Source organism: Saccostrea echinata, unplaced genomic scaffold, assembly GCF_033153115.1.
Source record: "Saccostrea echinata isolate AGI-Se365-2 ecotype Australia unplaced genomic scaffold, CSIRO_AGI_Sech_v1 ptg000016l, whole genome shotgun sequence".
In the NCBI taxonomy this organism is placed as follows: Eukaryota; Metazoa; Mollusca; class Bivalvia; order Ostreida; family Ostreidae; genus Saccostrea; species Saccostrea echinata.
In genome coordinates, this window is record NW_026889765.1 from 11025487 (window position 1) to 11050000 (window position 24514).

A 24514-nucleotide genomic window follows, 5' to 3' on the forward strand; every position below is an offset into this window, starting at 1 on the left:
ACGAGCAATTGCAAATTCAAAGAATTGTGGTTCCCCTCTTTCGGTGCCTTTGTGGTTGATATGCACTTATCTCTGGCATTTTATAACTGTCTTGTTTGTGAGGCTTGTTTTGTGTGTCCATCATACAAAAAAGATGGAAATTTTTTATCTAATAAAGGTTACGACAAATATTAAATCTCCATCAAATTTCAAGATCAAGGTCATGAGGTCAAATATCATTATACAATCCGAAAGGTCTTGCCACAAGTATTGCACATGTGAAATAAATATGAAAGCCCGGTCTCTTCTGTAGCAAGCCTTTTGGCCTTAGCGTCGCCCTAAATCGAAGGTAGCTCTCTGGTTTATCTGTCCGAATTTTCTCAACCAAACAGCTACAGTTCTGCAGATAATGTGAATTATGAAAGTCCTATCTTATCTCATTCAAAAGTTATGGCCAAGCTTAAAATTTTTGTGACAGACAGACGGACAGACTTATAGATTGACAGAGTAATAAGATTTAATGTCCTCTCGCTGTATATCAAACATACCTATTCTCTGAATATATTTTCTTTCTAACACAATGAACTCTATTTCAGGATTAGGAATCCTGCTTGATGCCACTGACAATGAATACATGATCAATTGCTGTGGAGTGGTGTCCTCTTGGGAGTTTTATGTCAAAACAAACTCAGGAACAGTGAAGCTACAGATTTGGCGCCCCGAGGGAGGAGGGCAGTTTAAGCTGGTTGGGGAGAACAGTTACACCGTAGCCGGTATGTACTTTATCTTGTAGATTTTGATAGACGCAAAACAAGCTTTTTAGCACCATTTATTTTAAAGAATGCTTTCTTTTCAAATACTGAAATTTACTCAAGTAGTGTCAGATTTTGAAAACGAACATGCATGATACAAGATGCGAGTCGGAATTGTCTTTTTTCCCAAAATACCGTTTAAAGCGCATTATTTTTATAATATTTTGTTGAATTTTGGTCCGTTTTCAAGTGTCTAAGTTCTTTGTCTCATTTTCATCTTTGTCATTCGGTGAAGCCGTTCCCACAGACAATGCATTTTAATGGACGATACAGACAACAGGTCCACTGACTGACGATTTCGATCTGTCTATCCTACCTATCTCTCAGTCTGATCATCCGTCTGTGTCAACAGGTTCATTCAGCTGTTAAGTCTGTTATGAGTGAACTATTCAGATCTTTTATAACCCCCATTAAGATTAATAAGACCCTTAGAGTAAACCTGAAATTGACCTTAAATTCTGATTTTGCTAAATCTTTGTTCGAAATGGCCAACTTAGAGTACCATATAGCCATTTTTCGGCGGGTCACAAACTTTTCAAATTTGGGAATTTACAATCAAATATGGAGATAATGAACACTATTCAACCTCATAGTCTATTTAAACAATACAAATCGGGAGCAGAGCAGACCTCAAAAAACAACAGACGTGAGATCAGGTGCCATAGAGTAGTAAGCATCCTCTGTCGACTGGTCACACCCGCCGTGTGCTCTTTGTCATGATCAAGTAAACGGAAAAATCCGTAGAAATTTCAGTATGTAAATAATGGTCTAACAATTAGTATGAAAAACGTCAGTCAGCACTTACTTGACCTGATGATAGACTGTATTTGTTGAAAAGGTCACTATATTGACCATAGAACATGCGGAATGAAGGCATCAAACGAGATATCCTTGTACAATCTATACCATTAATTCTGGAGTATAAAATTTTGGTAAATTCTAATCCGTTTATTTGGAATGCATGTTATTTAACTGTCATATTTATTTTATAGCTTTGATTAAATAAATGTACTCTAGGAGGAATTTTAAAGGTACCATGGCTTTATCAAATTAACAAATATGTTTTACATATCACCAATAAGAAGCATAAAACTCATCTCAAGCAACACGTGAATAACCTTCTTCGTATTGCATGCAAAACTATATGTATGTGGTCACAATACTTAAATTTAGTGGGTTTTTTTTGGGGGGGGGGGGGGATCTTTATAAATCACAAAATAGGCAAAGAGTATATCCCACCAAACAAGCTATACAGTGTTATCTTCAATTTTATGTTTAGGTTGTTTCAAACTTCATTATTGTAGTTAACAATGACCTTCATCATAAATCTTGAAATTGGAAGATCTAGCATTTTTAACCGTTCACGGTAGCTTAATCGGTAGAGCACTCGCTCCGTGATCGGGAGGTCATGAGTTCGAATCTCGGCCGAGACTGACCTAAGTCGATAAAAAAAAAATGGGTAGCAACGGTTCCTTCGCCATGCGCTCGGCACTTTGAATTGAAAGTTGCGGGTCTTCCGGATGAGACCTTAAAAACCGAGGTCACGGCAGGCGTTGGCACGATAAAGATCCCTCACTGCTCAATGGCCGTAAGTGCCGAGTAAAGGTCAAAATTTGAACCCCTTCACCGGTATATAGTGAAGTCTCCATATGAGTGAAAAATTCTCGAATGGGACGTAAATCAACATACAATCAATCAATCTAGCATTTTTATGAATGATTACCAACCAAGTATCATCTAACTTTACTCACAAATAAATAAGGAGAATTGATATGGTGATTTTGAAAGTATTTTGAATGAAATCAGTGTATAAGGATGTGAACAATTTTTCAATAATCAAAAAACTTTAATTGCCGATGTTACACGACTAATATATTGCAGGAAAGATTAAAAGTGTTGGGTATAATACAAGGGTTGTTGACTAAAATGCACATTTTCTTGTTCTATAAACAATTTTTACTACTATCACAGTGGAAAATTCACTGTTTCAGAAAAAAAAACATTATTTTGGACTTTAATTTTCAAATTCTAATTTTTGTTATATTTCATTTCTCTTACGATATTTTTCGAATCCAATTGTTTAACTGACCATTGACACTTTTTGGACTTTTGATCTGTTATAACAAAGAGACAGAGTGCTATGTCTCAAGAACTGCTAATCTCTTATAACAACATTGTGTATTTATCTGTTTTTCATTTCCAAACATCAAAGAGTCATTATGTATACTTAATTACTCCATACCCGTGAATCTTTCACTCATTTCACTTGATGTCAACACCTGTCATCTATTTACTCATTATGTACATTCTTATAAATAGTCATGTATAATTTCAATCTTTAGTCTGGAATATACGAGGGCCAATCTCGGCCACGTCCGACTCGTCAGGACCCCGAGTCCGGGGCCACTTCGGCCAAATCCGACTCGATCATTTTTTTTTAATATGTCTGTTTGTTGATTTATGTAAACTGTTGCCATCGTTGAGACTCATCTAATAAATACGGAATCTTTCATCATTTGTTTTATCTTTGGAATTGCATATTGGTGGACCTTCGGGAATACGGCACACCTATATACTTCACCTATATACTTCGTTTTTACCTTACGGCCACACCGCGCCGCTACCTATACCTTGTACCCTCTACGCCAACATTCCCTCACCCCGTTCGTTCTGCAGACAACGGATGCAGTTCCAGACGAATTCCAAATTTACACGGTCACACTACACTTCGAGATTCATTCTCAAACGTGTCTGAAAGGCCTGAAAATTATTTCTGTTTACAGCTGGAGACGAAAACGACGAATTTCTGTACACTGTTCCAACAAACGAGAGAATCTCTGTACGGGATGGTGACTACATTGGGTTGTAAGCTTTTTAGCTAGCTCAGAAATTAGAATATTTACATCATAACGGTTATTGTTGTGTTAAACGACAAAAAAAAGTTTAGTTTCAAAGGATTGGTATTCAAATAGGTTTATCACTGTTATTTACAATAATCATTTTTAGAGATCATATGGTAGTACGTGCTTAAGTTTAATGGCAAAAATTTAAGAATTCTTTCAAACGTGTAACTGAAACAGTTAAGAGTGATTCAAAACATACAGTATAGTGTGTACTATACTGTATGTTTTGAATCACTCTTAACTGTTTCAGTTTCACGGCAGGACAGCCCATGATCTCTCACAAGTCTGAGGGGGACGGTACCGATGGTTATACCTACTCCACCACTATAGGCGCCCAGACCGTGGGCAGCACGTACAACTGGGGATCGCAGACTGCCGATACCAGAAAGGAATACGCCATCAACGTTCGACTGGTTCCTGGCAAGTATTTGATATCCTCAATGAATATTTATCAAATCCGAAATTGATCAAATCTCATCCTAGTGTTGTTTAACGTATCATTTTTAAGTTTATAACTCATAACTAGCCTTTATCTCATGTTGACTTTTGGTTGCACAATATTTAATCTATAGAAAGCATTCATGCATATATGGAGAACACGGAAATAGGAATATATGCTCATAACAAAATTATATATCCCCAAAAAGAAGAACTCAATGATGATTTACAACAATGGTTCATAATGAACTGACTGTAGCCGTATCTGGTATTCATTATTAGAATGTATGATAGATATTTTTAACATTGACCAAAAACATGAAATTGATAATATAGATGATATTAATATTATCGAATAGACAGCGATGTCATAAACATAACAACATGAATAAAACATGGATTGTTTTACATGACAATGGTACTATAGATATGACAGCAATACTGTATTAATAATCATAAATATGATCTTATATAATAGATATGACAGTGATATAATAAACATGACAGTTAGACGTGTCAGAGGGGATTATAAACATTTCAATGAAAATTTCTATAAAGTAATATCGTTAACAACTCATCAAAACTGTACAAAATAACGAAAACTAAAACAATTCTTTGAAAATAAACTTGGAAATAATACATTTACACATTTTCATCCAAATTTTTGATAGGCAATTCACCCACGCTGTCTAACCTGGACTCAACTGTGACTTTTCCGGATAGTACTGCCGCCAACACTCTGATGTTTACTGTAACCTGGAGTGATAACGACCCTCTTGATATCCTAACTGTTGTCATGACAACAACAACATCATCTTTCTCCTTTGATACCACAAATGGTAAGACCACTTCATTTATTGCCTAATCATACAAATGTAGGATAAACACTTGAATATAAGACGACGGCGACAATGTAAAGTGATACACTTCATTATTGGCCTTTTTGTCCAGCTGAGAGAAAAAAGAAACATGTCATCAAGAACCAATAAATTTTGTTTACACCCACAGAATCATTGTAGTGGTTTTCCTTTTTACTTTAACAATGAAAAGGGTGAAGATAACAAACTAAGATCAATGTCATAAATCTTATAAACAATATGAGGGCAAAGCACGAACCCCTGGAAACGTTAAGGGGAAATCATATAAGGTAAAATAAGAGGAGAAAGCATCCCCTGTCCACCTGTCATATATGCTTCAGCCCTCAATATTGACAGTTAAACAGAGTAATCCGGGGCCAAAATTAGCATTAAACAAAAACATGTTAATCAAAATGCAACCCAATAATGTCATTTGCAAACAAGGTCATTTTAGGAACAACCGTATAATTTACAATATTCGGATTTTAAAGATGATTAAAAAAAGGATGTTGCATCAATCAACTTATTGATCAGTAGCCTGCCTTGATTTTAAATTGTTTTGTATTCGGAGTTGACACATCGAATCATTTGTTATATAAACATTCCGTATGCAGTGCTAGCTGTGGAAGTTTACGACGGTTAAACTGATCATCTTGTTTGTCATGTAATATATTTGTTACATGTAGTTGGTCATAAATATATAGTTAGTAAAATATTCATATTTAAAACAGGTGTGGAATACTCTGTGATGTCTTCTATTTCGAATTCACTGGGATATATGTAGTCGGCATATGAATGAAAGTAACTATCGCCATTTAATAAATTCAAACCGTTTTGATGTATCTAAATGTTGAATTCAATGCTACAACGAGTATTTCTTTCTCGTTTAGAATTTTTAAACATAACTTCTGCTTCATAGGAGAATTTAAAAACAGGTTGGCTTATAAAGGAGCACAATTGATGTCTATCGAAATTCCAACAGACTATTGAAAGACATGGTCTTCAGAGACTACATAGTTTTTTCCAATGAGACGCTCCAGCATCTTTAAAATATCAACTTCAGAGCACTTGTATTTAGAATCAGAATGATTTCCAACAAATTAATTTTGCAAATGACCGGTCACAAAATATTTGAAAATTTCTTAATTTCCTTTTCATTGAAGATGCAGTTGTTGATGACTGGAATATTAAAAGTATTTAAAAAACTGAAAAGTGATTTTGAAAAAAGTTTCTTCCTATGAAAGGGAACAAAGGGTTAAAACCAAGTTCTTCTATTATATAATGAGCTTTACAAACAACGACCGTATCGTTACAAGCCTCATTCTCTGAAACCATTACATATTGTTCGTAGTCTTTTTAATTATTTTATCACTTTCGGTTTACTGAAAAGCGAAGGATAGATAATAGGCATTTTGCCTTTTTATTGCAAGATTTTTTTTTTGATAAACTCTATAACAAACGATCTAAAGATATGTAAATTTTCGTATAGAAATTTAATTTAATCTGCGCATAGTATTATCATTTTTACTCTATATTGTTTGCATAATCCATTCCAATTCTTTGAGACTAATTAAAATTGAAATTTAAGGTAGTCCGATCCTCAGGTTCTGAAATCAGCTTTTAAGTAATTGAAAATGCTCCAAAAAGTCTCTGATTTCACATAGTAACGTGAATTTACTCTTGGAATTTCTTCAAAGTTCATCATTATAGTTAATCATATTATATAAGGAAAATTATCAAACCTCAAATATTTTTCAAGAAATGCGAATAAAAACACCAGCTATGCATTTTGGAATTGAAAATTGATCAAATATAATTTAGGACAGAAAAATATAGGTATCCAGGCATTTGGAGAAAATTGTATCTTTTTTATGCTTATACAGTATTTTAGTTCCACTTTTTACTTCAATTGTCATATAATACAAAGTGTATAAAGCTTGTGCTATCATTGCTAGACATCACATATCACATCTAATTTCATATCATGCTAATAAGCAGTCGTATCTAATGCTAGATTAAAGGAAATTCAATTTCTCTAAAAATGAATTCATTTTTTTCTTTTATGGGGTACATATGTACAAATGTCAACTTTTTACAAGACCGGTTTTAGGACTTCAAAGAACCTTGAATCATATTAAGATGCATAAAATGAAAATTGTTGCACGAAAAGATCTCAGTTTCAAGCTTCATTTTGAGACTTTTTAAATAAAATAATAAATCTAAGAGTTAACTTTCCTGGCTGAGGATTGGATATCCTTAACTCATATTTAATCAAAATTCCTATTCATGTGACATCCTATGGTTATTACACATATTTCTTTATATCACAGGAGAGGTCAAAAATACTGGAGCACTGCCATATGGAAACAACCCTCTGTCATTCAGAGTAACGGATGACTGTGGAAGAACGGACACAGGAACATTAACGATATCTGTCACAAACAGTGTATGAATAGTAAATCTATATATAGATAAGCTTACATGTATAAACAATTAACAAGATAACATGTAAAAGCACAATTAAGATCACAGTTATTCTTAACTGCAAATGTAGGGGAGAATTTTTTTCCACGAATTACATGAAAATAAAGCAACAAAGATGACGATTTGATAACAATGTAATGATAGCTTACAGTAACACTGAGTTTTACAGGTACCTGTGATAACCAACTTACCGGCTACAGCGGACATTACAGAAGACCATGCTAACGAGCAGCTTCTATACACTCTTACTGTCACAGACGATTCCCTTGGAGATTCTGTAACGTGTAGTATCGCCAGTTCTAACCCCACCACAACCAATTTCTTCTCCAGGATAGTTTCTGGTTCCAGTAAGAATAAAAAAGTAGTTGGTTAACTTTGTTTGTTTCAGTATTAAAGACTCTGTTGTACACCGTAACCTATAAAAAAAAAACTCAGTAACATTTTCAGTCTAAAAATATTTGCCACCATATATGTATATGCAGTACCATACAGAAAAAACCTGACAGAAAGCAGTCCCAGACTTTTACATCAGACTACTTTCTAAGTCTGCTTCGGAACAGCCTCTATCAATCATAATATAAGGCAGTCTGTTTTTCATATAAAACAAGACATCTATTATTTTGCAGCAAACTATGGTATTTATATCAAAGCCCAACCGTCGCTATCGTATGATACAGCACGTCAATATATACTGACTATTTCCTGTACGGACACAAAAGACACAGCTCAGGGAACATTTACTGTTTACGTCACAAGAAACAACCCGCCGGCGTTTACCAATCTCCAAGGTAATATATAAAATATACATTTCGTCTCCACCTACTCTAGAATTCAAACTACTAGTATACATCATAAACATAACTAAAGACGTTCATATATACATGCTCTATAGCGTATGGCTAATACGGCATGAGAAACGTTTAGTTTGATAGCGTTTCTTTTGCAATGACGCCATATCTAATAAGGAAAATAGTGTGCCATGTGATCGACTATTTTAACAATTGATAACTGAACTATTCCAGCCACGAAGACTATTGCTGCATCCACTACCACTACGGGTTCTGTAATATACACAGTGACGTCAACTGATTCAGATTCCAACCAGCTCTATTATAACATGACGTGTGCTCCTGCAGCTTGTCCATTCACAATCCATAACTGTAAGTTTTATTAAGGGCGTTTTGGATTTTAAAAAAATGACACTAATATGAATATATCTTAACTTGATTTTTAAAAAGTAACTTAAAAACCGAGGTCCCTTGTCAAGGTAGGCGTTGGCACCATAAAGATCCCTCACTGTTCAATGACCCTGAGTGCCGAGTAAAGTCTAAATTTGAAGCCCTTCACCGGTGTATGATGACGTCTCTATATGAGTAAAAAATTCTCGAACGGGACGTAAAACATCATACAATCAGTCAATTAATCCAGTTGATGAAATATCCGATTTTGAAACAGATGTGAGAGGCCCAGTTTTGTCTTTTGTTTCGATTTCCTTGGGATATATCGAGACGACATATAAATGAAAGTACCTATGATTAATTTATATTATGTTCTCGATATAAATTATCTAAATGTCGAATCGAAAGCTAAATGTCAGTTTTCTTACTTTCATGTAGTCTTTGTATAAGTTTTGCTTCAAATTAAGGAACAGAAATACAGGTCAATATCAATTTTTCTTCAGCTTTGATTCTCAGTTCATTTAATCAAAATGAGTTTGAAGGATGACAGAACATTTTTCCGTCAAATGATCTCTGCGAGTGTATACTGTGACTGTATATAGCTGTAAAATAAATTGAATGACCTCTAAGCAACCAATCAAATGATCTTTGTGACTTCTAGAAAACATGTTTTAGAAAAAAAAAAAAAAAAAAAAAAAACTTGTAAACAAACAAACAAAACAAAACATATTTTGTCAGTTTTTTACTTTTTTAAATTCATTTTACAGCAGGAGAAATTCTATCTACTTCGGATTTATCCCAGCATACTGTACCAGGTTATGATTTATACGTGTATGTCACTGATGGAAAAACTCTGGTAGGACCACGAACACTCACTGTGATCATCTCTGGTGAGCCATTAATGTTGAGCCATCAATGTTTATTGTCAAATTATCGTTGGTCGTTAAATTATGAACTGTTATGTCCCGACAGTTTAAGTAGAGTAAAATATTAATATACTTTACTCTTCCTATTAAACTTGAAACTATATTTCAATGCAAATGCTTTGGAAAAAGTTCACATGTACGAAACTTATCATTGACATTGACTGCTTTTGTTTTTCTGGTTTAAAGATATTATGGTTATCTTTCTACCTGGACATATATTTGACAGGTATAAACACAGCCCCCGTGATCACTAACTTACCCCTGGCCGCACCTCTCACTGTGCCAGAGAACTCTGCTCTCTCCATGTCCGTGTTCCAGGTATCAGTATCTGACGTGAACTCGGCTGACACCCACACTTACGCTGCTTCTTATACTCCCAGTCTAGGATCCACACTTTTCTCACTCAACACAGCCAGTAAGTATGTTTATACACGGAAGGATTCTTTCAGGTTTGAAAAGATAGTCACTGTAAAATTACTATTACGACGGTCTTGCATTCACTATCATAAAGTTAACACCGTAAGGGGTATTTTGATATTCTGTAATGTATATGTAGTTCTTAACAATGCACATCTCTGACGCTTGTACTTCTTTTGAAGCTGGTCTTATATCCACCTCATCTACACAAAACATTAACTTTGAGTCTGTGTCAACCACTGCCACGACTTACGTCATCACCATCACTGCTACCGACGGACAGGCTACCGCCACAGATACGCTCAGCATCGTCATCACTGACCAAAACGAAGCTCCTGTGTTCGGGAAAGCTTCTTACGCCATTTCTGGCAACGAAGGAGCGGTAATTTACTATGTTATATTTAAAATCCATTTATCATTTAGAGCAACTGCAGACTCTTTGACTGCATGTAAACAAAATTGCCTATTCTGACCTAATACTTACTAAAATTGTGCTTAATTGTAAAGGTCAATATGGTAATATTTAGAAATTTATTTCAAAATTAAGGATTATCTCCCTCATGCATAGCTCTGATCCTTTGACGTATTTGACTCCACTCTTTGGCACTTTTTTCAGCTCTTCCAATTCTTTTTATTTAAATATTTTGGATTCCCAACCTTTCGGCTTGAGCATCACTGAAGAGACATAATTTGTCGAAATGCGCATCTGGTGCATCAAAATTGATACCGTATATGATTTACATTATGACTCCTGGGTCGAGGCCTCTGCTGGTGGACTGTTAGCCCCGAGGGTCTCTACAGCCTAGTAACCTAGTACTTCGGTACTAGCTTGAAAATACGGATATATATTTAATCGCTGTGGTAATATTTAGAAATTTATTTCAAAAGTAAGGATTATCTCCCTCATGCATAGCTCTGATCCTTTGACGTATTTGGCTCCACTCTTTGGCACTTTTTTCAGCTCTTCCAATTCTTTTTATTTAAATATTTTGGATTCCCAACCTTTCGGCTTGAGCATCACTGAAGAGACATAATTTGTCGAAATGCGCATCTGGTGCATCAAAATTGATACCGTATATGATTTACATCAATAAAAGGATAATCCTATGTAATGCAATATTTTGATCAATTTCTATTCATCATCCCATCCAAAAATGACGAACCTCTCCTCTCCTCTTGTGTGGAGTAGAGGAGTAAACTGTCATCCTATGTCTGCGAAGATATCTCTACTATTTTAAGAATCCTTTAAGGGTAGAATATCACTCTTCGTTTGAAAAATTGTATATTACAACGTTCAGATACCATTAAAGGGAAAATATGGTACGCTTTGTAGGCAGGATCCACCGTGGGAAATCCTTCGTTTGACGTCACTGATCCCGACACTGGGGAAAGTTTGTTTTACTCAATTGATTGTCCAACGTTTGTTATTAATTCAAACACTGGAGTAATAACGTTTAGGTAAGACAGCGCGTGTTTCAACACCGTGTAATCATTCTGAATATTAATGTTCAAGTTAATTTCAAATAATTTTTCTTAACAATAATTTTGATTATTTTTCTTACTCATTCCAGTCATGACTACGATTTGGATAAAGCAGGTACGGCCTCTTCTGTTACGTGCACTGTCACTGTTACAGACGGAGATCTGTCAGATACAGCTTCATTGGTTGTTACAATCAATGACGTCAATGATAACACGCCCGCTTTCGGAAGCTCCACCTACACTTTTTACGCTCAACCTAGTACAGGGGTTGGAACAGTTCTTGGATCTATAGCAGCCACTGATGGCGATGTGGGATCATTCGGTTAGTTATCATTATTCTTAACGCACTATTATATAACAAGTGAAGCTAAAGGCACAGAACATGGTCATTTCCACTTGGGTTTTACGAAAATAGTTGTGCTTCACATTCCTTAGTCAATCACTTTGTATAAACTACATGCATACTTTGTTTTTTTAAGCAGAGCGCTATCTTAAAACCTTAAAAGACTTTTAATGCTAAAATTGATCATGTAATGCAGGGTGAGTAGATCAGTAAGACACCTTGTACGCGTTACATCTCTTAATTTTTTTATTATGAAATTGACAAAAACCCTTATTAATTGCAAAGTTTCATCAGTTATAACTCTTGTTTTCTAAGGCACTGTGTCTTACACATTGGATCAGACTAGTTTAGGGTATGAGTACTTCGGTGTACAAAGTAACGGGGACTTCTACGTGAAGAATGGTCTGACTTCTTTCTCCTCCGGAACAACTGTCACACTGACGGCTACTGCACAGGACTCGGGGGGACTTAAAGGCAGGTGACATTCATTCTCATATTTTTATCATTTTTTATGCAAATGCTATGAAAATTATAAAAAAAAAAAATATCATGAGTAATCCGAGTGCAGTTGGGAGAGAGTTCAATCAAAAATCACGACATGTAAATGCAAATTTTGGCACATTTAATTTAGTACAAATAATAGTTATTGAATCAAGAGAACTTTCTTACATAAGAAATGAATTCTTTTAAGTGTATTATATCTTTTTGGGGGGATGATTTCATTTGACAGACACCGCCCCTGTGACTATTGTTATCCCTGAATCCACCACGGCTGCACCTACAACCACTACTGATCGTCACGTGACTTTCCTAGAGGACTCTCGGAACATTGCCTGGGTGACAGTAGCGAGTGTTCTATTTGCCGGTCTTGTAATATTCTGGGGTTATCTGTTTGTTCGGTTTGGAAGCTTTCCTTGTAAGAATGGCTCTTACAAGCCAAATGCTCAGTAAGTACCTGTAAAATTAATGAAGGGATAGTTCAAGTCTTGACAAGGGAATTATTTACCATATATATCTAAAATCTATGCAGTTTCGCAGCATTCATGATTACGTCTTTTGGATATGCTTTAAGTTCAATTTTGTGTATGTGATGTACAATGTACAAAAGAGATGAATTATATGTTGAAGGATATTTATGGATACTTATTTTCAAAACATGCTTGAACACAGTTTTATAATTATTGTTTACATAAGAGAATGTATACTTTTATTCATATTCTCACCACTTGTCACTTTAAATCATTTTATCCATAATTGATAATTTTCAAATCCCCCAGATTCTCGGTATAGCATATTTCTCATGAAATATATGAAGATAACGAACAGTATTCAGGCTCAAAAGTCCGTCAAACAATACAAAATATGGAGAAATGATGTACAGTTTATTCATGAGGTTCCTCCCATGTGATTTACTTCTCATTAATATTGAATTTTGGGTTATTAACAGTTGACAACTCATGAAACCATCTTTTTTGGTAATAAGTAGGTGACACTGATGGAAGAAATTGCCTTTTTCAAATTAAAAAGGCGGTCGTAACTCTTCATGAAATGATAAGTCATCTGTATTTTATAAAAATAGGCATTCGTCTGCACCTATTGAACATTTTCGGAATGTCAGACACCTGACATCGCACTACGGACAGCGGACTGCAAACAAAAGACAACTTAAGGGGACCGTATAGAATTACGTTTTAACGTTTAACTGAGAATTTTCTCTCATTATCTCTGACATATATTAAAACGAATAAATTTAAAACAATTAAATAGGTTAGAAATGTATAGATTGGTAGAGATTAAAAATATTTCAATCTTGGCACATTTTAGAAACTATTAATTACGTGTACTACATTAATTGTTCATGATAATTAAATATGTGTTCTTTACATCATTCAGAGGGGTTAGGGGGAATGCAACCCCTTCCTTTGATTTTGGAAGAAATAAAAAAAAAAAGAGGATTGCTAAAAATGTTAGAGGAGGTAAAAAGAGAGAGTTGTGACTGTATACATGTTATTGGAATTTTAACATGTTACAGACAATAATATAACTTTGTGTTAATATTTGTTATATCTTCTTCGGCATAATGAAGTTATTGAAGTAGTTCAAAATTTTCGATTTCTCTCGACTGCACCGAAATAGGAAATTAACTAATTTTTTTTTTATTTCAACACTCTATACACATCAACTCGGTTAAGATAATATAGAAACTATATGTTCTTTTCTTAAACAATAAATCGGATATGAAAAAAAAATAATTTTGAAAAAAAGTCACAACGAGAAGTTAAAACTTGCAAATTTTGATTTGAAAAATCCAAAAGTACATTGCTAAGCTGACTTTCTTGAGTGATTTTAAGAACTCAAAATTTAATGAAAGGAAACAATTATGAAAGATTCCCATGATTAAAGATAACACATATAGGTGCAAAATTTTGTATGATGTTTAGCATATTAATTACGCCATTTCTTGGTTTGAATTCCTGTATACGTGCATTTATGTGGAATTCATAGTGTTCATGTAATTACCTAGATAATTCAAATTCAAGTTGTATTTTATCATGACCATGATGTAAATACAAATTCTTTATTAAAATACATCGATGCAATAAAATTTATAGGTTTGTATTAAAAATTCCGTCTTTCAAAATACCAGAATCAAGAAGCTTCCTGGACCCCCAGCAAGGCTTCAAATTTTCCCTGTACCCAGTGGAAACCTCAAGGTGGCCTCAGATCCCAGATATCCTGACTATGCTATGCATCACACTTTGCCTGGCTATTCAAACGAGAATGTAATTGTTCAGTTTTTATTTTTTTAGGGGGAATATGACTGTGAATTTTTAAACATTTTGAAGTTTTAAAATCGGTAGTTATATTTCAAAGCCCAGTGCTCTTCGTTTCTTTGGTTTCTCCCCCCCCCCCTAAAATATCTGGGTCCGCGCCTCATTTGTGGGGTACGAAATAAGTTGTATGAGATATGTTATTCACGTTCAAGACACTGATAATATGTTATTGATTGTTTAAAATTATCATTTATTTCCCGAGAAGGTACTTTTTCCTTTAAATTAAATGGTATATGTCCACAAACATTTCCTTAAACAAAATTTATTATATATTTTTTAGAGTGACGCCATATCTTACTTTGACAGATTGTTTCTTAATGAAAGATTATGCGCTCTTTAAGGTACATGTATCTATATAAAGATGCAAGTCCTTTATATTTTATTAGTTCTTGAAGATCCCTGTTTTCCATTTGTTGTTGGGAAAAGGGTACCACTGGAATTAAACAATAAAACAATCTCTCGGGAAAGGGAGCAAATCATTATTTTAGGAAAAGTTGGGGAGGACCCCCCCCCCCTTCAATACCACGTGCATGTATAAACTTGTACAGTATAGAGTATTGTAAATCATACAAATAAGACTAAATGTGATTATCGAGTACAATGAATCAAGACTACAGATATATTAATATTATTCACTTTTTGACACGTTCCCTTACGTGAAAAGTCCGCTATCCGAAGTCAGCTGTCGGGTGTCTGAGATTCCGAAAATGTTCATTAATCGGCAGAAGAACTCTGTCAACTTGCAATAAACACTTACATTTAATCACCAAAAAATGATAAAGGCACCAATTCTGTGCTCTTTCCTTCATTAAAACGTTATACTCTCGCTTCGGAATTTCAAATCAAAAAGGCGGTCGCAACTTTCACTTTGGCATCAACAATATTGTCATTCCGGAAGAAGATATTAAGAAAAAATCTAAACATCGGCGGAAGAACTTTATCCGAAATAGTAAGTATATAAAGATCTGCGGGTTTTTGTTCGTTCTCTATATAAACCTTTATGGAATCTGTCGCCATTATAGCTCCAATATGGCCGATATGTAAATGAGAAGAATGAACATCATTTCTCCATATGTATGCATATTCATATAGTATGAGTTTCCTCCATTACTGTTATTGAACGTCCTTCAACCACCTGAGCCCTCCATCATACAAACATTAATACAAACACTTAATAAACCCCATTTTAGAATGCGTATAATGACGTAGATCACTTTAATTTTTTTGTAATAATAATCCTATTAAAATTTGTATACAATATGAATATCTGATTACTTACCCCATTAATATTTCAAATAAAAATTAACCAATAATTCCATTAATTATCCAATTAATGAAGTAAGTGATTACAAAATCAATGTGTTGAGAGCCCTGCACTGCGCACAAGATATTTTTATTTGTGTTATTTTTTTGCAGATAGAGTAATCTGCCCTTTGATCTAGAATAAAATAAATAGAAATGTACAGTTTGTCACTTAATTTGTGATCAAATCACATATACATAACATTGTAATAAGCAAGATGAATAGATTAAGCACTTCATTGGCAGGTATTTTGCCCACTTAAGTAAACAACAGTGATTTCGTTCATTAGTATTTCATTGTCTTTGGACTTTTTCCTGGGGGTAAATGCAAGGTACCCTTTGTTGGAAAAGTAATAGATAAGCTCAATATTTTCACTTTTACACACTATAATTCTCCCAGTGTCCAAAAAATCTTTTCATTTAGTGTAAAGAGGGTCCTTAAGTCGCCGGCGTCCTGAAAGAAAGTGAGGACCTATGCTACCTCTAAAGAGACACATCCACAATATTCCCCGCGAAACGATTCCATTGTTTGCGCCTTGTGACATTCACTTAAATGTCTAGATATGAAGACTATTTAATTTATGCCAGCGGATATTGCAAGAGCGATAACTCTCGTAACTGTGACACATGTGATACGTTATCAATATACATGAAATATTTTAAGAAACCTTAAAATTCTTTTATTATTAATCTCGTATATCCGTGTCAAGTTGTGTTTCTGCAGACGATAAATTGATATTAAATATCAAAAATTAACGTGATATTCAAAATTCATAAATTTCCTTGTGTGAGTTGGATCTGGACAACGGACTAAAGATTATACGTAACAGCTTTTTTTCATTAGGAGTGAACCGAAAGCTTTACTGTAATTTCTACTTTTTCTCTTTTCAGAAAAGTAAGTCGATGGCCTCCATTTGACCACAAGGAAAATGTCAGAATAGTGAAAAGTGAGTTATTGTTTTGGCAAAATCGCTTAGGTTCAGTGGGCAATATATTTTTCCTATTGACTTAAGCTTGAAATACAGCGAAAGAAAGACTTTTTGAACCAGTAAATTGCTTTGTATATGATGTGATTAATAAATTGTATTGTCTTCAATCTACGACAGAAAAACCTACCAAGCACAGTTGGAAGAAAGCATGGGAAAGATCGCGAGATTTCAAGTAAATGGATTTGATTTTTTACTTTTTCTCTATGGTTCAAAATTCCCCTTAAAGAAAATAAAATTATGAAATTCAAAAATTTACAACACTTACAAAAGGCATCATGTTTTAAACTTTTTCACCAGCAATGAAGGTTAAAAATCCTAGCATTATCTTCAATTGAAATTCATAATCGAAAATTTTGACCTTTTTTAGCCCAATCACCGAAATTAACCTAAAAAAATAGTCTTAAATACATAACATAAAATAATTTTCTGTTGTAGGTATGGACATGATATAGCACATCACATTTAATCGGAAAATATATTGGAGTCCAATAGATTTATACAAAATCTAATGACAGCTTACCCAACTATAATTATGAAGTGTCCCACAAAGGAAGTGCCATATTTCTCACCCTTTTTACGTTGTAAATCTTCTTAGATGTGTTATCAACAACACGATTAGTAAAACGCACGCTCCCTACTCATGTTTATTCAATTTATTTCTGACGCAGTGTATTTCATAATGAATCTTCAATATGTTTTCATCTAGTGTGTGTCATCTGTCTCTTGGCTAAAGGTACACAAAATTTGTAACTAAAAGTTTTACTCGGTGTTTATGTAACATTGTTTACTCATGTCAATAAAAGGAAGAAATGAGGCATACTTTTTCTTTTTTTACCTGACAAAATATATAAACAGTTTCTCTTTGTTATTCAAACTTGCATTATATTTTTCTGCATCAGCTTAAGTTTACATTGTCATGATTCAGTATGATGTTATATTTACAGAAGGTTAACACTATCCCTTGCTGTTCTATACAGTTTCCATACAAAGGGAGAATATCTGTAAAATTTTATTTTATGACAAGATTTTAAGAAAAGGCCAAAGGAAGGATATGATCCCAGGAAAAAAAAATGTGCTGATCAAACTAATAGAAGAAAATCGTATTTACATTGCATACACTATGTTTGTCTGAATACAAAACTTTAGCACAACTTAAGATTCTGTCATTTGGTAAAGCAGTCAAACACAACATAACTTCACAGGTCCGTAGCAATGGGTTTAAAGTGTGATTGGGTAGGAGGGGGCAGGCAACCACTCCCCCCCCCAAAAAAAATGATCAAAAAAAAAAACAACTTTAATTCTCCAAACTCGAAAATCCTATTTCAATGGGGGGTTTACTTTATCTTTCTGGTACATTTTCTTTCTCTCAAATTCTTGATTTTGTCCATTTTCGACCTTACAGCCACAAAAAGTGTGTGTGTGGGGAGGAGGGGGGGGGGGGAGGGGGCGGCAAAAAGCAACTAAATGAAAATTAATATATTAAGACTACATACTCAGAGAAAAGTGGGGCCCGCATTTTACGGGCTTGCTTTAAATGGAAGAAACATGACTGTAAATAAATAATGTTAATTGATATTATGCCATCGATATATCTAAATGTCGAATGGAAGGCCACTGCAAGAGACTTCTTTTCATGTAGAAGCTTCTGAATAAATTCAATACTCCATCAGAATAAAAAAGATCTGGTAATAATGGAGCACAATTAGTACAAGGAGAAACTGAAGTAAAACTTGGATGTTTAAAATCTATAGAAAAAAAAGTCGACTGGAGTGTCACCAACGCATTACCTCTGTAATTTGTTAAATCTATATTAATCGAAAGATATTGAATTGTTGAATTATTTGTCAAAAGAGAGACAAATAAAAGTTTAATGGTTCTTGCCATTAATATATTGAAAAATTTTATGTTTAACCGAGAAGAATTGTTTTGTTTTATATCATTTATTTGTATGTTTGTTTTTGGTTTTCCATTTGATAATTAAGTTTCTGGTAGATGAAGAATTTGTAAAGTAGATTTAACATCCGCTGTTTTTTCTCGTCCATGAATCTCTTGGGGGCATTAATGTATTCAAAGTTTCATTTTACAAATGTCAAAGATTCTTTGCCTTGAAAAAATATGACAGGACCAAAATTAATTGTGTATTGATGTAAACTTATTGACATGCATGTTTCCTTCATAAAGTCAGGGTCCTAAGTGCTTTGGGTTAAAAATTTTGTGTAATTGTTCGTACCAAGGACTACTAAATCTAGCGATAAAGTGTTTTTACCTTACCTGAAGCCATTGAAAAAATCTATTTAGATTAGTGTAATACAAATTTATATTTACCTACCGGTACGTATCTTTGTTTTTTATGTATTTGAGAGGAATAGGTGATGAAAATGTGTCACTATATATTACAACAACTATTAATTATTTTAAAAATCACAATTAAAATGACAAAAAATATCAAAAAAGTATCTAGTCCTAGTTTTGAAACGTAGTATTAACGACGATCTTTTATCTGAACCATTTTAATTACAAGGTAGCATGCATGGATTTTAATTACTCTCATGGCAATTATTCTTCTCAGGAACATTTCTGTTAAACTACGATAGCTACAATGAGAATAGAGAAAAATCGGGATCAAACACTCAACATTAAATTTACAGAAAATGGAACTTGTTACAATTTAGTAGTCACAGCCGAATGTATTCAAAGTTGTAGCATTGAATAGAACATTGTGACATTGCAAAGAAACGGAGCTTATTCTATTTTAATGTAAAACTGTCATTTGAAAATATTTCGATAACAAGAAATTCTATTATTACTATTGGAAGGCCAAAGGATTGAAAAGCTTACTTGAATTCTGATTTATCGACAATTATGTACCGTTCTTTGTTTTCATGCAATGTTTAACAAACCAGTCTATGATTTTAACTATTATGCCTTGTGTTGGCATCACGAAACTCTTAAATTATCTAAAAGCGCATTAACAGTCGTCCTTGACACACTTTTACAAACTTACTTAATTTTCAATCAGCAAAATTCCATTATATATATATATATATATATATATATATATATATATATATATATATATATATATATATATATATATATATATATATATATATATATATATATATATATATATATATAAATTTGGAGATGATGCCTTGATACAGCCATTGTTTGATATAGTAAGAAGCTCATCCTAACTAATTCTTAAAGTTCAAAAAACAAAACTAGTAGATATTAGGATTATATAACCCTTTCTATTAGCTAATTTTGAGAATTCAATTATTTTTATAAGGAAAGAATTCCTCTACCTTGTTATTTAAGATTTACTAGTGTCTACACATAATTTTTTTTTTTAGAAATAAAGTGTGGTGAAAGTGTATGCTTTCATTGTGTAGAAAACAAACGTCAGACTAATGATAAATATATACCTACTGTAAAATCACCTATTTTCGTGGGGTAAAATTTTCGTGGTTTGAAGAAAAAGTATTGGTTCATGGGGATTTGATTTTGTGGTTATTGAGGTTTTTTATTATTTATTCCAAAATTTACACTTCGTGGTGGTCATGTATTCGTGGGTCTCTTCAGACCACGAAAACAACGAAAATTTAACCCCCACAAAATTAATGATTTCACAGTATTCAGAAGCCCTGTTTATTATCATCTGTATCCATCACAAATCTTCTTGACACGAATATTTTTTTCCATATAGGCTTGATTGAAAGTATAAGCTTTAAATGCGTGCATACATTTAAATCAAAGTTAAGAAATAAAATGCTTCGACACTTTTTCAGCTGAAACAGCAAAATTTTTATTATTCCTTGTTTAATTAGTGTTCATTTTATTATGGTAATATATATCTAAATAAAAGTTATTGAAAGTAATATGTAGTTGAAAAACAGAAATCAAGCTCGATAGTCTATTGAAACAATATAAATTTAGAGCAGAGCAAACAAGGACCTCAACAAACATCAGAGGTGGGATCAAGTGCCATGGAGGAGTAAACACCTCCTGTCGACCGTCACATCCGTCGAGCGCTCCTTGTCATGATCGGGCAAAAGGGAAAAATCCGTGGACAATTCAGTGTGAAAATAATGGCTTAACAATTTGTATGAAAAACTTCAGTCAACGTTTGACTTGATGATAGATTGTATCTGCTGACAAGGTCATTGTATTTGCGAAATGTTGACTTTAAATGATATTGTTGATATTCTTGTTTCATTAACTTATTTGTCAATGGCTTGCATCGTTTTTAAAATTGTTCGTCAGTAGAGCATGCTCTTGCATATCGACTCAATTGGGAGATGTTAATTCCATATGCAGATGATAAAGATACCGAGGTGATAGACAGGCGTTTTTTCTGGTAATTATAAAATTGCCTCATAAAAATAAAAGAATATCAAGCATTTTTTTTAATTTGAAGTGTGACTATGACATCCATTGGCCTACGTTATAAAACATCTTTCTGATATTTTAACATTCTAGTGCTAATCAGATATTCATTTGTAAAAGCAATCTTAAAAAAGTATATACTCTTTTTATCTTTTTATTAAACCAGATACTGTGTTCCAGTATGTATCCGACTTGCATGACGAAATGTTTTGACATCATGGATACTTTGCTATTAGTATTACGTCACATACTCGAGATTTTTTGGACGCTCTGCCCACTGAGCTTGATGATTTTAATTGCTTTAACAATGATGAATATCAATGAGGGAGTTGTTCCAGTTTGTATCTCTGTGATTTTTCCAGGAGTAGTCCTCAGATTGGGGGATTAGCTCATTCTTAGGGAAATAGACAGTTTTACGGTATTCATATTTTATAAAGTACTAACAGTAGAGGTATAATAAATATTTTGATTTATCGTCTTTTAAATACTTTAACGTGATAGTGCTTCTATTATCTATTAACATATTCTTATCTTATTATATTTACTTCATCTTCAAACATCTGCTAAATCTCAAAACAATTTCAAAATACATCACACTATAACTAATATAAATGTTTTATTCACATTAATTTTACATCATGTGTTTGTTGATTTTTCACTCTACATGTAATCTATACACTACAAATCATGACTAAATAACATCGTTGTAATAGACTTAAATGTCCCGCCTTTTTCTGAATTCAGCACTGATAACCGGCCTCTTTCTTCGCAGTGTGTACGATGAGTTTGAATGACAAGCAAAATTTCTCCATATTCATAAAGGTCTATCTAACTGTTTAATTATTCGCAGATCAGTTTAATTCCTCTCCAGATACACCATGACTGAGGTGAAAAGGACACTGGTTGTATATATCATAATCAGTGTTTGCATAAAACGTGTATCAGGTAGGACGATTTTGCACATCCACTGCACGAAGACGCAATTTGCTTAAGCCTTAAATTGAAATATTTTTTTCATATTAATACTTTATTTATTGACTATATAATTGACTATAAATTACAGATTGAGTTTTATGATCATTGTAACTCTTCTTTTTGAAAATTTGTCTTTAAAAATGTACTTTGTTTTTGTTTCTTTCCTTTTATAAAATTTGAAGCAAAACAATTGAGTTTATAACTATATAATTACTTTTAAAAGTAATTTGAATCTTGTAACGATATACTAGTATATTGTCGTTCTGTACATTGTTTAGCCAGAAACAATATGTACTACCCTTACTGCACATATCGTCCATCGGTATATATTGTCGCTGGCGACAACATGTGCCGAGATGAGCCTTTTTTCCTCCTGCAAAATGGACGATAAAATGCACAGTCACAAATCGACATATATTGTCATCAGCGACAGTACGTACTGTGAACATTTGCACATTTTGTCGCTAAAATATCAATTTGAAGAATTCGCTAGGGTCTTAAAGAGAAAGAAACTGACATATGCACTACAGAGACAGACAGACAGACTGATAAACAGTCAGACAGAGCCTATGGCAGATAGATAAGTAATCAAGGAACAATGTCTATAGAAAACTTTTTGGTCGGAAAATTATATACAGGACCTGTGTACTCCAGTATAATATGCCAAGATTTATCTGATAAATTAGCATATTCTTTTTATCCCGGTAGAAGTACTCGTATATATATTGGAGACTGAATGTTAATTGTGTTCAGTAGTAACGATTATCTGAATTAAATTTTGGTGCGATTCTTATACATGTATAGATATTACTGGGGTTGGGGTGAAAAATTTTTTAATAGACAGCGGATATTTCATTAGAGTTTCAGAGAGAGAGAGAGAGAGGGGGGGGGGAGAGAGATTCCTGGTCTCTTTAATTATATAAACATATCATTTGCAACATATTCTCCTCTTAACAGTATTACTTGGACACATGCTTTTGTATATGAGATATCGCATTCACTGCATCTGCTTCTCTGGAGTTAAAAAATGACAAATAAGCGATCTCGTGAAAATTTAATGTATAATTTTCAATATCATCATCCTTATTACTGTAACTTTACGCGTAATAGTGGAGCGACAGCATGTGCATTGATGGTATATAGGCACATACTATCGCCAGTGACAATATGTACATGTATAATTCTGCAGCTTGCAACATGTAAGTACCTGCGACATGCAGCTTGCAAATACCAATGGACGACAAAATGTGCAGTTTAACTAATTTAACTAATTTACTAATGCAAGAAGACATTGTCGCCGTACACGACGACAATATTTCCCGTCACAATTGCGCTGCATGAAACAGCCTACCAGACGCGTCTGCATGATTAAACATCATTACAATCATAGAATTACAAAAAAGATCTTAAGCAATCTTAACTAAAACAATTTACAATGAGGGTAGGCACATAATGTCAACAGCGGCAACATGTATAATTTTTCAGACGGCTACAATATGTGAAGATGGACGACACTATATATAGTGAGGATAAGTGCATATTGTCGATGACGACAATATGTTCAGCACGACAATATGAAGTTGCAAGTTCGTCTTAATTTGCACTATTGCCATTTCTTTCTATCGTAAGGGTTATCAGAATTTCTATTCAGGCTAAATAGTATGGACATTTTAATTTGCTTTATTGTTGGATAATATATTTTGCAAAAAAAAAAAAATAAATAAATAAATTTCATAAGAAGAAAAAACAGGTGGATAACCGATGATAAATTAGAACGGAATTAGATATGCTTAGATATTACTTCATATTATTTTTTGTCATTTTAGAATTCTGAATATTTATATATATACAAAACCTTTAATATCATTTTCTTGATTAAACAGAGTTTCATAAGATAAAGTAGTTGGAGTTAATATATTGGAATAGATATTTTAAGTTCTCTAGAAACAAATTTTCTTGCATAAATTTTCAGAAATTGATTTTACATCAAAATAGAAACCCAACCCAAGGACAAAGATTAGCTACAAAGAATCTTTAAAAGGAATTAGGAGTAGAAGAATTAGTGTATTTGAGTAACCTTAAAAAGTCATTGCAAAGAAGAAAAGGGTTGAGAAATCTCATTGTAATTTCTATTCGGGATACCTGACTAAGGTCCTGCGCTCTTTGTTCAAAATGAAAATTATGGCTTCAACGTCTACAATGTTCA

General features: G+C 33.5%; 3 protein-coding genes across 3 annotated transcripts in view; all 3 read left to right on the top strand.

Annotated features, from left to right (window-relative positions):
• Window positions 1-24514, top strand: part of LOC133188434 (biogenesis of lysosome-related organelles complex 1 subunit 1-like) — a 162222-nt gene that overhangs the window by 67967 nt on the left and 69741 nt on the right. The window lies entirely within an intron of this gene.
• Window positions 545-17396, top strand: LOC133188147 (protocadherin-like wing polarity protein stan; the record flags this gene model as incomplete). The annotated part of the gene is made up of 17 exons (XM_061323527.1): window positions 545-752; window positions 3575-3656; window positions 3945-4114; window positions 4804-4971; window positions 7320-7435; window positions 7643-7820; window positions 8100-8261; window positions 8496-8633; window positions 9419-9541; window positions 9804-9992; window positions 10177-10376; window positions 11328-11452; window positions 11566-11798; window positions 12135-12293; window positions 12550-12766; window positions 16847-16902; window positions 17380-17396. Coding segments are annotated over 17 exons (2541 nt in total), but the record flags the coding sequence as incomplete, so codon positions are not given.
• The window catches only part of LOC133188148 (protocadherin Fat 4-like), a 24905-nt gene continuing 23079 nt past the window's right edge, over window positions 22689-24514 (top strand). Inside the window, exon 1 of the mRNA XM_061323528.1 lies at window positions 22689-22740. Coding sequence (XP_061179512.1) covers window positions 22689-22740 — 52 coding nt within the window. The remainder of the gene's footprint in view (window positions 22741-24514) is intronic.